The 18,017-nt window shown below is 32.3% G+C and overlaps 1 protein-coding gene across 1 annotated transcript in view; it reads right to left on the bottom strand.

The window, feature by feature from the left end:
* Nucleotides 1-5,917, bottom strand: part of LOC106710881 (M-phase inducer phosphatase 1-B) — a 37,069-nt gene extending 31,152 nt beyond the window's left edge. The window contains exon 1 of the mRNA XM_014503063.2: nt 5,701-5,917. Within this exon, the coding sequence (XP_014358549.2) occupies nt 5,701-5,750 (50 nt within the window). The 5' untranslated portion in view covers nt 5,751-5,917. The remainder of the gene's footprint in view (nt 1-5,700) is intronic.
* Between the last annotated feature and the right edge of the window lie 12,100 nt (nt 5,918-18,017).

Below are 18,017 nucleotides of genomic sequence, written 5' to 3'. Positions count from 1 at the left end.
TTGTCTATTATTTTGGAACTAAGTAAAAATCTATATACTTAAAAAAATACTAAACAAATACAATTACCTTTAACAATTGGCTTTAATTTTAGATAAGTTGCCTTTTGATCGAACAGCAAACACAGGTGATGTTTCTTTTTCTCTGACAAGTATCGTTCCATGCTTGACCCATACAAATCTGTAGCCACATTTTCTAGCTGCTTCACGCGTTTCTCTAAATAAACTTTTGTTTTTTAAAGTCAGATGTTCATTGGCGTATATATTATGTTTAGGGCCTGATATACCAAGCTTCACTGAATCGATGTCCTTCTTTAAACGAATCGCTGATAACATATTATCTCGTAACATGCGGTTGCCAAATTTCACAATTACATTCTTTGGTCGAGTGTTATCCGTTGTAGCATGCGGCACACGATGAATTGAGACAATGTCTTGTTTACTCACGGGTATATTGACCATAGAAGCGATATTTTCCAAGATCATCAATAAGTTTTCTCCTCTTCTTTCAGGCAGGTTGCTGATTTCCATATTAGTCATTCGAGCCTGTTGCTCCATCATATCGATCTTGACTTCCAGCTCATCTAGACAACTTAACTTTTTAGATTCAGTGCTTTGCTTTATTTCTAATTCATTAAGTCTTCTGGCGACATCCTCAGTTTTACACTTTAAATCTTCAAAATATTCGTTCATAAATTTAATAGATGCCTTAATTTCTTCAAACTTTTCTTCTTGCTTGGTGAACCATGACTCCAACTTAGCCATGATCCTTGATTGGAAAGTTTGAAAATCGTTCCGTAGGTCTTGAATATCAGTTCTTGGATTTTTACGTAATGTCACGTAATCTGTCATGGGTGAATCCTCATCTACGGAGGAGCCATCGGGACTTCTTATTTTGGACTTAGTTCTCCTTTGCTCTTCATTTGCTCCGAAAACATTTTTTAGTGTATCCATGATGATATTATTAATGTCTCTGTCTGAAATTACTCTGTGTGCGTTGACTCAGCGCCGACAGCGCTTAGCGTGGGCACGACACAACTGTTCTGTCCTAACGTTCAATGAGTAATTACAGTTAAGGAAGATGAAAACTAGTATTGGAGAACTAAGATTGTTGTGACATATTGACTTTTCTTACGACTTTCGAGAAAATTGTGCATTGTAAATTAAAACGTAATCTCCTTGTAATAAAGATTAGAATTATTCGCATAAATCCTAAGACCAATAAACCTAAGGTCAGATCCATTGACCATTTACAAACGACCGCGTTAAATCGTAAAGGTCACGGTATAGGCACACTAGATGTTTGTGGTCCAAAAGAAAGACGGACGAATATGAACTGTAGGTAGACTACAAAAAAAATATTAAAAAAAAACCCAAATCTCAACTGATTGTACACTCAAGGGAATAATACAAAATTGAATGATTTTTCAGTTGCCAGAATCGCTTCAGTTTTTTAAATCACGATGTAAATTGAAATTCAAACCCACATCGAAATATAAATCCAAATAAATAAAGTAAACATTTTTACTGCTTAATAAGTTCAATATTTATAAAGAACAGAGAAAAATTGCAATGAATTAAAACATAGACAATTTTTTTTTTTATAAAAACTTTAACAACTGGCAACACCGCGTACGCGTCTGTCTTGTAACGTACAAGCATACACCGTGAAGTTCCGTTAACGTAAACCTAACGTACTTTAATACCGCATATGTTATCATTCACATTGATAGGGTAGAATAGGGGAACATGGTATACTTCGTGATAAGGGTCTAGATATAGTATATTAACAAAATGGTTGCAATATTCGTGTCAAATCTATGTCATTGTTGGTTAAAAAAATTTAAAGTAAACTGTCACCCGCGACTTTGTCCGCGCGGAAATTAAAAAAAAAACTTAATAAGTATCCTTAAACTTAATGTGTTCTTCCAGACTATGTTCTACATATGTGAAAAATTTAATCTAGAGACATTGGGCTGTTCTTAAGATACTTTAACATCCATATAAACATTCACATCTTTATATATATAAAAGAAAGTCGTGTTAGTTACACTATTTATAACTCAAGAACGGCTGAATTGATTTGACTGAAAATTGTTGGGCAGGTAGCTTAGAACCAGGAAACGGACATAGGATAATTTTTACCCCGTGTTCTATTTTTTTTTTATTCCGCGCGGACGGAGTCGCGGGTAAAAGCTAGTATTATATAAAATTCTCGTGTCACAGTTTTCGTTGCCATACTCCTCCGAAACGGCTTGACCGATTCTCATGAAATTTTGTGAGCATATTCAGTAGGTCTGAGAATCGGCCAACATCTATTTTTCATTTTTTTTTTAACTGCGCGCGGACGGATTCGCGGGCGACAGCTAGTATTAGTTATATTTTCCTATGGCTAACAAATGTTTGACAAAATGGATATTTGGACGGATCATTGTTATAACATGTCTCCAGAACGGCTGTATTGGATGGATGGATGTCTGTTAGAATGTATTTTCGGAACTCAACAGATCTTGATAAAATTTGTCATAGATGTAGAACATATAGGCTACTTATTAAGTTTTTTTAAACCCGCGTGAACATAGACGCAGGAGACTGCTAGTTTATAATATTATTAAGAAGTTAGTTTGGATCTTATATAAGTATTTCTAACAAAGAACTTTTGTCTAAAGAAAAATTTTATACATAAAAAAAACAAAAAAATCATAGACTTATAATGTCTGCGGTCTATGGTAGGGGGTGCACAATGAGCCCGTATCACTTGCGTCTATTGTCTGTGGTCACATTACGATGTAATGTTGTGAAATTAGAGGGCAATACTATTTTATAATATTACAGATCGCTTTTAAAACGATTACGACTCTATCCTTAGAATTTTCGCGGTTATCCACACAGTGTTTTGTTTTGTGTAAAAATATGCTCATTCACTTTAAAGAAACAAAGAGAAAATGTAGACGAGGTGTGCCAGGACTGTGCCAAATGGAAATCTGCGATCTTTACCTACCACTCCTTCAGTTCCCTTTTATAAAAAGTGAAATATTTATTACATGATATAAAAAAATATTATCCTAACTTATCATTATACTGGACAACGCGAAAAACTTTTTTTTGTTAAAATTTTGAGTTTTTTTTGCATAAAAGGTTTTAAGGTTTTTCATGCGAATTTTTATAACTTCACTGTTATTATTTTGGTCTAATTTGACTGGACTATAATAACTCTGCATTGTTTGGATAATGAAACAAAAGTTGAACCAGTTTAAAAATGCATGGACCGACACAAATGAACACGAAACAAACAATTTTGAACTCTATTCAAATGCAATATGATTGAAAATTTAGTTACAATTGTTTTGTTTTGGGCGTTGACATATCTGGGATACATATTTATCAATTACACCAGTGAATTAAAGATAATTTGGCCGAGTTCATGACGAAAATAACTGGTCAGTGATAGAAAAATATTATTATAGTACGAGAAACATGTCTGGCCCGGTGAAAGGCGCTGCTATCGCAGTTAGTTCTGTAAGAAAATATGTAATACGTACTTAGTTATAGAAAATAACATAAAAGAAAAAACATAACAAGACAGCAACAGTACGACAAGGATCTTGTGACATTTTTTTTACTTTAACAGAGACTAATCAGTTTTTATTTATGTCACATATGTCCACCGGGTCAGAAAAGTTAGTCGGTATATAACACAGCAAAAACTTAAGAAAACTACTCGACGGTATAATCTGTGAATCTTATGACATCTGTCATTTTCACTTTCGCCAATGAAATGGAAACTTTCGCGCGCTAGCTATCTTTTTAAATTGTACGTCACTAAGGCTATAGCAACCGTTAGATACGGCCAGGTTTTAAAACATAATTTGTTTTTTTTTTAATTTTCGTAAGAGAGCAATGACAATAATTATTTAAATATAATTAAAAATAATATATGAATTGAGGAGATAGTTTCATCGTTTAAAGAATAGAACCTCTCAAGAAAATTTACTTTAGAAATAAAGTTCTGACAACAAAATTAATATCCTAAAGTTAACTTTAACAAGAAACAAACATAGAGTTATAATTCTAAACATATCCAGTGATATGTGGATACGGCACTTCGTACAGACTAAAAAAGCATATTGTAAAAAAAGGTTCATCGTCCTAGACTATTCAAGGTCAAAAGCTAAGTGGAAATAACGAGTACGAATATCAAATAAGTTTTTTTTTTAATTCTTTTGGCCAGAATTGTAACGTGTATTTCCCTACAAGTTACCTATGTTTAAATGTACCTACATATTATATCTATTTTTCTGCAACTCTTCAAATATAAATTACTATTTTAAGGTAAAATGAAAATACTAATAATGGTCCTATATTATGAGCGCCGTCTACACCATTTATAAGTCGTAATCGCATTAGCACATGTCCTAAAAATAGCTATGTAAATTTAACAAAATGCCAATAAAGGTTTAAAAAAAATAGAAACCTTAAAAAAATCATTTTCAAAGACTTTTCGTGCGTGTGATAAAAAAAAAAACATAAGATACACAAGGTTTAACACTGCCCACCTCGTATTTATAAAGGTGTAAACTTTCATTACACCTACAAAGTGTGGTTAATAAATTAACATTGCTTAGATACAAAGAAACCGTTGCGTTTCATGTTTAGAAACAATGGACAAAAACGTGAGTCCAAAATTTTGATAACCACGAAGTTTAACAACGAAACGTGGACATTCTTGCATCGGTAATTTGCACATTCGATCCCCAGTAATTATTCGAAATTCAAAGACAAGGAGTTTCTATATTTGATGGTTATTTAATCTATGACAATGTCTGCGAACATCTTTCGTATTCATGTTGCCGTTTCTGCCTAAAATCTTTGCAAATTAAAAAAGAAAAAAACAACACATTATAAATGAATAGCGACTTCAAAAAAACAACAAATATGTCAGCGTCACAGACTAAAGAGTTACAATTAAAAAAAATGTCCGCAATTTGAATTTCGAAGTCACCCGTAACGGCCATGGCGGTATTACATCTCCAAACATCTTTATCAGAATTTCGTAAGCTCATAACGAAAATTCTTATCTTAAAAGCCGTTATAAGTCTTAACGTTAAGCTTTTAAGATGGCCATGCACAACATTTTTACCTAAAGTATAAAAAAACACATAACAATAAATCATGTCTAATTAAAGGTATTAAGTATATTTATATTCTAAGGACATCTAGGTAAGGACTATCATGTATAAATAAAAGAAAGAATTTGCAAAAATAAAAACATGGCCGTTTTATAGGTTAGAGGTCAAATTAACGAAATAAAAATGTATAATAAAAACCAACCTCATTTAAAAAAAAAAAACAAATTCTAAAAGAAAAATGAGGATTAATTATCGCAAACATGTTATTTCAAAGCTTCAACAGAAGATGTAGCAGTTGTAATTAAGAAATCAATTAGTGTTATTTTCCGGCAGCAGTTTCTTTTTCATTTATATCGAAGTACAATAATAATAAATGCTTACTATGCTATATATCTTACAGTTATTTATTATAAGTTATTATCTACTAATAGACATTAAATTCACATTTTAATTATAACATTAAGCTATTTATACATATAAATAAAAAAACGTGATGTTTTTAAAAACTTTAATATCACGTATTGGTTTTTATAACCTAAAATACATTTTATAGGTCATTTTTTTTAAAACTTACCCTGAACACTGGCAGTTCATCTCACAATTCTTACTGCTTTCCCCCCACATTTTTAACACAAGTTCATACACAATTTAATTCACGATAATAGTCACAAGTCCATAATAAATAATCAGTCTTGTTATAATAGTCGTTGGCGTAGAACCGCGATGATTCCTCCACCGCGGCCCGAATGCGACTGACTGTGCGACTGTTCCCCGGCTTCCCCAAGGGTCCGTTGACGTCCCGTGGTCGTGCCACCCCTGAGTTGTGTGTGCCAGTTTTAAAACTTATTACTAATTTGGTAGTTTATGTTATTTTTTTTATAACATTCAATCTTTTTGTTTTAATATAATGATTATTTAATTTTTCTTGTTTATAGGAAAATTACATTCCTTTAGTTTTCCCCAGTTTAACTTAACACTATAAATTCGAGTTCTTGAATGGATTGATGTTTACTTTAAACATATCTCAAGAACAAATTCCTCTCGGACGAAGTCGCGTTCATTATCAAATAAAATGTTTTTTGTTTTTACTTGAAAGCATGCAACGTGGTAAAATTTGATACTTTATATATTAAGTGATCATAAATACCCTTAAATTGGTTTTAACGTATATATTTTTGTTACTTTATATAGAATTGGTATTCATTTAAAAAAATCATACATTTGTTTTAATTTAACTAAAAAAACATTTTAATATTCGTTACTCGTCCACGGTTATGTTAATCTATATTTTAAAAGTTATTTTGGACAAAAGTATTAAAACGAAAAGTACTTTTAGACGAAGATTTTTTAATAATAGATACATAATAACTTACGACTTTTTGAGAAGATTTATTTATACTTGAATAGTTGTAGTATTTTATAATTCAAGTCCTAGGAAATAAGAATAAAAATTAATAAAAAAAAAATTAGTGATAGTTTGTATGAAAATACAGATAACAAAAAATTACATTATGGGAAAAAATTACACGTTAAAGGTCAAACTTTTAAATATTTAGTAGTTTTCTTTATGAAATCCTGGCAACAGAATATGCGCCGGCGCAGGCCAACAATCCTGACCCTGCCGTCTAACTAGATCGCTTGTCGACACAAACAATCGAAGCAAATTGAACCTTAACCAATAGTTAATAAAATATTTTATTGAATTAATGCTATTAAAAAGGAATGTCATACAAAAATCATATGGGAAACGAATCCTGTTTCAACACATACTGTTCAAGAAAATTAAGAAAAATCAAACTTATGAGTTTACGATAGAGTTTATTTTTCCGTAACGAAATCAAAGAAGCCGGTATCTACGCACACGTAGACATATCCGATTCAATGTTAAATCATATGGTTATTTGATACTGAACAAACAATTTACGTCTTTAACGCATAAGACAAAAGTGTGATATTCCTGTAACATAACCCAAACACAACCAAAGCCTCCAACCATATGACGAGGCAAAATTTAATTCCATTCAATTGATAACAGTCCACTTCAAATGCCTTAGAGATAAAGTCTAGGTTTTTGTTGGTGTTTTTTCAACAGCTGCATTGTTAAATTTGTCATGGCAAAAGGCTGTTCCCGAGAATTCCTGTCAAATCATATGGTCGTGTTATGGAATGCCTTTCTGGAGCCGACACAAGACCGTTCGGGGTTTAGCGTCAATTATGACCTCTGTGGAGGTTTTCGGCAACGGACAAGTGCACTTTGTCTCGGCAACTTCCGCACTTTTTAGAATTATTTGTCGAGAAATCCCTTGTGTATCGCATCGTGTTATTTAAAATTTCTTATTGAGGTTTGACAACGTCTTTATAACCTTGAAATGTGTATAATGTGTCTTTTTACATCAAAAAATCAATACTTATAATTATTTATCAATCATTCAAAGTGGCAATGTTTTTCTAGACACAATGCTCACCATTGTCGCATAACCTTGTAACAAAAACTTTTCTGGAGATAATATATTAACAGCATATATTTTATCAATTGATGAAAACCGCTGTTATATCCTATTAATAGTTTGGCTTATCGCGTTAGTACGTCGGGAAGGGACTTTACTTATAATAATGTTAAGATTGTGAAATACATTTACTAAGATTTATGGTTGACGTTTGCAGATAAATACGATCCCAGTCACTTATAAACCTTTAAAATCTGTGTGTTCGGATTAAAATTAATTGAATTTTATTTTTATGTTTAAACCAATAATACTAATTACCCATCATTTTCGTTCTCTAAGCTTTCTCAAACTACCAAATACCAATAATAAATCACTGGCAACATTTTTTGTAAAAAGCAATACAATTGATTCGTAGAAGACGCTTAACAGTGTCTTTGCATGAAAAGATTTACAATTAACGTCATATTGTTTATATTTGCCAATAACTCATTATATTTGTTGACTTGCATAATAATTGATAATTAGACATTAAGAAATCACATCATTCTTTTATTATCTATATATATAAAAGAAAGTCGTGTTAGTTACACTATTTATAACTCAAGATCGGTCGAACTGATTTAGCTGAAAATTGATGGGGAGGTAGCTTAGAACTAGGAAACGGACATAGGATAATTTTTACCCCGTTTTCTATTTTTTATTCCGCGCGGACGGAGTCGCGGGTAAAAGCTAGTATGAATATAATCTATTAAATGAAAAAAGAATTGCCTAGGCAATTCTTTTTTCTAACTTTTAACTAGTTAATGTTTTCTCAATAACGCAACTGTTGCATCCAGTCTATTGAGAAGCAAACTCTTCTTGACAATTTTAAAAATTAATTCTAGTTTCTAAATAGTTACTGGAGACAGATCATTTAAAGAGGCCTTTGTGCGAGGCAGGAAGTTGTACGAAAACTTTACTGTTGTTGAATACCAACAATCAAATTGTTATGTACGGAATAAAGAGTTCTTTTGTTATTATAATAAAACTATTTTCCAAGAAACGTTTTAAAATTGTTTGTGTCCTGTAAATACCGCTACCTACGTGGTGATAAAATTAGAAATACTTTTTATCCGTTGAAGTTGCGTAATGCACCGTCATTTTATGAAAATAACAAGAGATAAAGTTTATCTCAATATAACCTTGCATCTACAACTTGAAATTCTATCAGACGTCTTCAATATATTAATGTATTTGAAAATATCAAAATGCGTTTAATTTTATTAAACTGGTTTCCCCGACGCCGGTTCATTACAAGCTTTTATTTTATAGCATAACGGTTAAGTAACGCGCATCTCTACTCTTAGATGGTACAATACTAATCATATTAAGGTTTCTATACACTGGAATAACTTTGAATATTTAACTCTGATCTCTTGACTGAAACAAACACCAAAGAATCATAATCTACCCCATTATAGTTTACTTTAATAATACACTCTTCTTTCAAGTTTAATTATGCGTCACACTTTTTCTTCAGCCAATCTGACAAAGCATCTACCTCCACTTATATTTCATACTTATCAATAAATTTTTATTGGAGTTTCAATGATTCTGCTAAAATGATATGTATTCCCCTTTAGTTTCATATGTGTATATGTACATAACATATTAAATTAAATTTACCGTCTCTAAGATATATATCTTATCTACTTTAGTTTTATGAAATTCTGAATTATTAAAAGCTTAAAGGAATAAGTCATAAAGTACATACATAATGTTATAGGCTTAAAATTTTCGATTTAAACAACACTTCCGTGATTCGCGTTTGTAAAGTGATATTTTCAACATGGGAGGTCTAAATAAGGAAGATTGTAATAAAACTTTGATTTTATTGCTGTTTATTTGATTACAGTATACTATTTTGTTATGTACTTACTGCTTCCTTCCGACGCACATCCTATTCTTATACTAATATTATAAAGAGGAAAGATTTGTATTTTTGTACGTAACGAGTAAACTTAAAAACTACTGGACCGATTTCAAAAATTCTTTTGACATAAGTCTATCTTACCCAGTGTATTATTTTCAGTGGGGAAATCTTCAAAAGATATCCTGCCTTCTGGGGAAAAGGAAAAATCTCACTTAACCCCCTCGGTAGCCATCCTCAAGTGCAACTGGTAAGAGTCCCGGGATCTCCAAAGGAACGCACCGGGTCTCTTTGCACAGGACCCAGTGTAACCTAGGCTACGTTTAATACAGGATTTTTTTTAAATTCCGCACAGACTATGTTGTGTGCAAAAGCTAGTCTTATATAAATGGAATTACAGGATATGAGTAAAATAAAAGTAAATCTCAATTCAGTCTTCAAAATCTTAAAAATCTAAATAATTTAGTTAAAAAGGCAGCAAAGAGTCGAACGTAAGTAGTTATGACTTCATACGTGTATTATTCAACTTTATAGCAAACTTTAAACAGCTGTATAATCATTATATCCGATATTATCCAATGTGTCATCAAATTGTTAGGAATTCAAAACACTGACATAGCAACACTGGACTAAGACGTCATCCGTCGTCCAATCAGAAACGTTCCCGCCTAAGTTCCTCAGTCTATTCACAATACCACAATTGATAGGAACGTTCCTTGAATAATTTGAAGCGAAATGTCCTTTTCGGTGCGTTCATAATCAGCTGTTTCGTTTATAGTTTCGAATTAATTTGATTACGTCGATATTTCTCGGGAATAGGAATGGTTACGCGGACGGAATTTTAATCAAGTAACATACGATCGACGTTCTGTATACGAGTATGTACACAATGAACCTGTCTTTTTGCGAATAAGATATTTTTGTAAACTTCTGTTAGACTTCGCAGCATGTCACATCTGGTGCAACACGAACACACAGAAGACAAGCGTCAAGTGGAAGTGATGTACCGGAGGCCATCTTCTAAATATCTTTCCCTTACCACCCTTTTCTTAAGAAAACAAAGAGACGGGGAAAAATACTTGGGGAAGGGGATGTATCTATTGGAAGGGGAACTAGTATAGTCTATACTCTAAATCTAAACCATGAAGAGGAAAGATTTAATTGCATTGAATAGGCTGCGAAATTACTGAACCGTTTGAAAACATTCTTTCACTGTTGGGAAGCTACACTATCCCTTGATGACAAAGGCTATTGAGTGAGGTTTATTACTAGATTTATTTTAATTCCGCGCAGACGACGTCGCGGTAAACTGTTAGTAACTTATGTTTTTTTATATTACGTTTTGGACTAAGATTTAAGTTGTACTTTCCATATTAGGTTATGTTATTTGTAGTAAGATTGCAAACATGCGATTTCCCGCCCACCAGTCTGCGGTGACATTGTTCAGCTACGTAAGTATCATGGCCGCGCCCGTTATGACACAATGTATAAAAATGCAAGTGATTTAAATTACATATTTTTCAATTTGTTGCTTATAAAGAAATAAACGTAAATTCTTATGATTATTGGAACGAAGTTCCTTATCGCGCGTTGTGAAAGGGGCCTAGACGGAAAAAATTCTTACGAAAAGTTGTCACGACACTTTTTGCTATAGTAAGTATGTTAACGACGAATGAGCGCTACTTCACCATGGCAACGACGTGACAATATATAACGAAAATTCATAGAAATAAAATGTACTTCTTGTGAAGACTTAAGTTTTTTATTTATAGAATAAACATTGGTTCCTTCACTAATTAATTGAAAGGAACTTCGTTCCGTCCGGGTGTCCCTTGACACCTCTCAAGTTTTTTTAAATTTACATCTTAATCTTAATCAACACATATAAATAAAATTTAGTCAATTTAAAAAATCTGTCTCTTCACAAATCCGCGTTTGTTCTTGGTGTTTGGAACGGCTGGACCAATTTTGATGGAACTTTTAATGGTAGGTTTTGTGTGTAGGTTTACCTTAAACTACTAGTAGTGCGCTTACTAGTGTTAACGCGACAGCTAATTTGAAATTAAAATATGTTTTTCTGCTCTTTTTTTACATTCAAATGTAATTCATTTTCGATCGCGAATTAATACAACTATTTTAAAATGTGTTTCGACTGTACCAAGTTCTGTATTGACTTGTATTGCTGTCTCTATTTTGTCAAAGAAAATGAAAGGTGTATTTGAAATTCTTCGGGTAACACACCGCGATTATTAGGCGCTTAATTTGAAGAACAAAACTGCTTAAAAGATAAAGGTTCTTTCTGCTTCTTATCCTACATCAATCAGTAATTTGAAGGAAGAAATAAAACAATTTATTTTATAAATATTAAGTAATATTAATGTATAATTATAGAAAGCAATTAATCTTAACACTATGACAAGTTTAACAATTATATTAATTGATACGACACGTTATGGTGCGCGTGGCCGTGTAAAGTGTTGATAGGGTGACCATGATTTAGTTTTAAAAAAATAATCGTTTGAATTATTATTTATACTTTGAGGGTTAATTATTCTCGCTGCTAACAGTAATCTTATTATCAACTATAAAAATAACATAAATTAATTTTTATAACAGTACTAAATAAGAAATTCAATTTCAAATACTATTTGTCAGACTTCACGTTATGTTCATACAAAATCTTTACAATTTGTCCTGAATTTAGATGTATGTTGGTACACCCTATTACCAGTACAGTATTGTATGGGCATGCAGTATGTACGCTATTTCCGGTTCCCATGCGATGTCATAGACATTGTGTTGACTTCCAACGATTTGTTTTTAAACTCGTATGTTTTGCCTTATTTGGTAACATGTTATACTTGAGACGAAACATTTCTTATCAGGCATTTGAGTTTAGTAAACAAACGAGATTCCCTACTGTTAAAACACATTTTTTTTTTTAATATTACAAGGTGGCAAACAAGCAAGCGGCCACATGAATTGGCCGCAATTGAGAAGCGACTGCTGCACATAGACATTCGCAATTGCAGATGCGTTGCCTACTCTCAATCGACGAAGGAGGAGACGCACAAAAATAGAATATTTAACCTTCCTATGCATCTCCTCCTCCATTAAATCCACCTCCCCCTTCCCATCCTTTCCTTATAAGAAAAGGGTGGGAAGGGAAAGAGGACTAAAATAAGGCTTCCGGCACCACACTCATGAGACAAAATCGCGGAATTACTTCCACTTCACATCTGTCTTCTGTATGGTCGTGGTATTTCACCGGGAGAGCCGAACAATTCGTGCAACAGTTGTTGTTTTTGCTGGCGTCTACCACTGTTAATATTTCGTGAGAAGTTGCACATTGATAAGAAAAATCGTAGTTCTTTATATCTGAATAGAGCGAGTGCTTTTTCCTTTACAGAAGTTAGGCGATTGGTTGATTCCTCATAGAAAAAGACTAGTTTATAAATGGTCATAGCACTCTCGGCACGTGGAAGCGCGAGGTGTTTTTTACAACTTTCTTATCGCGTTCGTCCGATATCCGTGACGTCACCGATAACATAACGGTCACTCCGCGTTGCCGGCCGCTGTCAAACTGACGCGGTTTCGGCGGGAAACTTAGCTCCTCAATTGGGTTCTTTATGTTCAAAGGAAAGGGCAATAAAAATTAAGGTGTTTTTACTTAGTAGCTTTGTTATACAATATACATGGTTGTCGGGATTGTTTCTTTTTTCTTTCACAGTTTTCAGTAATTTTGCTTTTTAAAGGATAGATGAGTTAATCTGCTTATTTTATTGTAAACTTTTAAAAAGATATTAGTTTGTTTTTTTTTGTGTAAAACTAAAGCTTGTTTAACTGCAAATTAAAAATACGAAGACTACAATATCGTGTGAAATCTTGACACGTTGTTACGTAAAATTGTTGGCCATAATTCATTTATGTTTATTGTTTACATTAAATCGGCACTCGAGTTGATATCTTTGACGTTTGATAATCGATTCCGCCGGAATACGGGAAACGGCCATGTTTGTCTGCACTTGACAGATAAGATTTTTTTTTTAATAATGGCGCCCGCGCGGCAAAGGTAAATATAAATTTCGAACCTTTCTAGGAAATGTAAACATATTCTTTGCGATACACTAAACTTCAGTTTGTATGGGATAACTGGTGTGGTTATTGTCAATGAAAAATATTCTTTCTTAAAATTAGTTGAACATACTGAAATTACGAAATAATTCAGACGAGTTTAGCTGTAAATAAGCATTTAAAGAAGATTACGACACGGAATCCGTTTGTTAAAAAAAACTTCTCACAAGAATGAGCCTAGGTTAATTAATTAAAAAAAAATTAACACAAAAAGAATAATAAAATCAGAACAATGCAACTTTATGACAGCTTTAATTTTATTATATTAAATGGACATTTTTAACGTATGAACAAATTTTCGATTTTGTTCTACCCCTAAAGGTCAATGGTAGAGGAACTTTACTGATTATATCTAACTAAATTCTTTTGTAAAGATTTCGTTGACGTAAACATTATCCTATTGAGTTATTTCTGTTCGTAACAACAACGGATACAGATGTAGCCATCGTTTTGTTTTGTTTATAAACATTTAACAGTGTAAGAAAACTATATTTATGTTGGATTAGATTACATATTACAATTTATAACAGAAATAATTAAGTAAAGAAAAAAATAAATTAAATCTTTTTATTTTACATGTCAGTTTTCCCGCCACGTCAAGTGACATCACACTTACCTATATAATCTGTAACAATGTGTCGATATAGGAGACAAAGGCTATTTATATCTTCAGCCAGCCGTTGGCAGGAAACGGCTTCGTACCGAGGATTTTACGACTAACGGCTTTGAAATTTTGCTTTCGATGCTTCCAAGATTTCCTACACTTGACTATGGTCAATCCTTTTGTTGGTTTTTTTTCTTATATTTACGAGCGTGAGCGGTTGGATAGCGTTTAACAATTGGTGTTTGAATTGATGTTTTTTTTTACATTTAAACATTTAACTGTAAGTGAAACAGACTAGTTTATTTCTTTCTAGCGAACTGAACCTAATTTTGTGCTGAATTATACTAAATGTCTTTATTTTGAATGTTTATTAACCTATTATTCTTAAATTCATAAAAATACGCCTTTTAATAAATTAGTTATTTAACTCGCTTTTATAATTTTATTTCTGTTTATTAAGAAAAAAAATTATCAATCAATGCCTCTGTGGTGGCTGTAAGAGTAAAAGCGCGCGAATTCGACGCGTCCGTTGCGATACCGTTGTGCGGGCGTTAACTTTTAAATCTGGAATGTTATGCAGCTCCAGACGACTCCCGCCGCGCAACCAACCACAATAATGCTCGCACCAAAGACAAACGTCATTAAAACCTTATCTTCAACGCAATAAGACCTCTTTTTGAATCACTTTGATTTATCTATCTAGAAAACTAGAATTTGCATTTTTGACAACTCGTTTGAGTTGTCAAACTTAAATTATAACCTTAACAGTCTTGTTTTAGTATGAAATAAGGTTATTCTGTGAGTTTTATAGTGGTAAATGTAATTTTGTACTGTCCAGTCGTCGGCATGAGTGAAATGGTACAGTTTTAGTAAACGAAACACAACAACGAATGCGAACGAGCAACGGAGGTTTCTGTTAGCGCCTGCGAGCGACATTTGTTTGGATTTCGACTGATTTGGACATCGTCTATTAAGATATTTAGAAAGAAGCAAATACTACAGAAATACGTGAAGATTATTGACACGTATAGAAACTTCTTGCTTCAATATGAGCATTGAAATTAACACATAAAACAATACTGCAATTTTATTTTCATTTTTGACCACCAGGCCAGCAAAGTTGTCATAAACATAGTAATACTTTATTTTATAGTCTTTAAATATCAAATATCAAATAAACGTGACTGAATACAATTAACCATTTTAAATGGAAGTATTTTATCTCTAAATATTGTTGAGGTTATGATCTTTATTAAAATTTTAGATAAAATCTACAAGAGAGTAACTGTTTTCAATGACAGTACAATTTTTTAACAAAAGAAGAATATTTAGATCCTCTGTGTAAAGAAAAAGAATAACGACGTCAAGTACAAATACGTTTGTTTCAGAAAAGAGTGGGATCAAAACTTTTTTTTGTTTTTGTTCTTTATTCAGCTTTATTTTTCTTTATGTGCCAGATGTCTGTGATGGTAATGCTTGCTAAATTACTTTGAAGTCTGTATGTCAAGGATTCGTACCATAACCAATATTTAACTTTTTATTAATCTTAATTAAATCAGTGTACGTACGGTCGTTCAACGATTCTTTCTTTGCGGGAATCGTGTTTACAGCCAGGATCGTTATTTTACAAACTAAAAAGGTTATACGGTCCACTCATCACGCCTTACGCAAGCAAAAAGTGGTCGCCTGCTTTTCCGGATTCGATGTACAAGTGTAACAACCGCTGAGCTTTGAGTGAAATAAAAATGGCTGGTTAACCATAAAGTCAGTTACAAAAAGTTTTATTTCCGGTATATCCAAAATTAAAAATATAAATTGCTTTATGACTTATACCAATCTAACCTTATTTATAATTAAATCATTGTTAGCTCAAATATATCCCAACTGAGGTGCTCTGAGCTTACCCAAGATAAGGTTGACTAGGCCATTATGTTCCATTGCGGTTTTGATGACTCTTATTTCTGACTTGGTCTTATTACATCTTAGTTGAAAATTGTTAATCATTAGTTATGAACACGTTGATAATAATAAAGAGAAATTGAATCTGATATATAAATTACCTCTTCTGCAATAAGAAAAACATTAAATTTGCGTAAAATACAATCTATTTTTTATTTGCATTACTGAAACTATTTTTTAATAATTTTAACACAAGAAACAATTTTATCCTGAATTAACAGACTGTACTTAAACGGTATAAATAACATATATAATAGCATAATATAACTCAAGCCCGTAACTAAGAGGGGTAGACAGGGACCATTCACTTCCATTTGTCGCGGTCCTGGCGAACCTCATCGCTTATGTATTGCCTCACACACGGCTATTACGGCTGCTGTGTCGTATAATGTTTATCAAGAAATTTATAAAATGTATACAAATGTTAATCCACGCATCTTGAATGAATCTCTCTAATTATTTAAATTAAAACTAATAAACTATAATGAGTACGGACAAATTAATGACTAACTTATAAGACGTTCACCATAAACCACGTGTTTATCGTTCATTGAAAAAGCGCGCGAAATGATTTAACACCGACACATGCAATTTTTATTCTTATTGCACAGGTATAAAATCGTTTTTGCAATAACAAACTCTATAGTCCTTTTCGTGGCATTATAATGTGTATCGTGAGAATTTTTTGTTGCGATTTAAATTTCAACTTTATTACTATGAAATAAGATATAAAATCAATTAATTTGTGTTAGAATACCTGTTTCTTGACCGACAATGACCCCGTGAAAAAGCGAGGGAAAACTTCATTATTGCACGATTGCAATGTCAAGGCAATATTCATCTTATTGTATGTGTGTTTAAGTTCAATTTTAATTGTATTAAATTCTTATCTGACAGGTGACGTGGATATAGATTATGTAATGCGAGTTCAATAAAAAAATAACTCGTTTTACGTTTTGTAAACCGCAATTATTGGTTTTGATAGTTATTGTTTAAATTGATTACAGTACTTAAATTGAATCCTAACATTTAATCCAATTTTTGACTTTTTTTTCTCTCTTTTATTACAATTCAATGCTTCGTGAAGGTTTTTTGAAATCCCTTAAACCATAATCGATTGTATAATTATAAAAAAAAAACATATCCTTGTACGCGTAAGTTATTTTTTTTCTTAATTAAGGTGTGGAGCACGTCAAGATACAATTTTTATAGCTGTCAACATTCGCGTAGAATTTTAAATTATATGCAAAAAAGAATTCTTTTCTTTTTAAGTTTTTGTTCTTAATTTGAATTTTAAGACACAGAATAAATATAAGTTAAATATATTTTAAAAGGACTAACGGTGGGTTTCTGAGACCAAAATATCTTTATAAAACATATCGTCATCTTTGATAACACAAACACAACCTTATGTTTGGTCTCAGAAACCCACGGTTAAGCTACTTAAAAACTTTCATTTGCAAGTGCACGGTCTTAAGTTAACAGTCGGTCTGTTCAGTAAAAACTGAAGAGTACAAGTTAGGATCCTTTGTACACAAGGTTACATGAATCTCCGATTCCCGGCGATTTAGTCTTTAAGCAACTTACGCAATACAATGTCACAGAGTTTTGTACACAGGCACGCGTCGCCAACATTTTGTTCTTTCGTCGTTATGCCAGTCGCTCGCTACCAGTTTGACAAGATCATTGCAAAAATTTCAAAAAGAAATCGTCCAGAACATCAGAGAAACTTTTTAATTTAGTTACTGCTATTTTCTTTGTAAAAAGAGCCTTTTTAAATTAGGTGATTTTTCTAGTATCATCTATAAGACATTATTACCTTCCTTCTTATTCAATTT

This window comes from Papilio machaon, chromosome 29 (genome assembly GCF_912999745.1).
Source record: "Papilio machaon chromosome 29, ilPapMach1.1, whole genome shotgun sequence".
Lineage (NCBI taxonomy): Eukaryota > Metazoa > Arthropoda > Insecta > Lepidoptera > Papilionidae > Papilio > Papilio machaon.
Note: the sequence above shows the minus strand (reverse complement) of the source record. Positions and strands in the feature narration are given on the sequence as shown.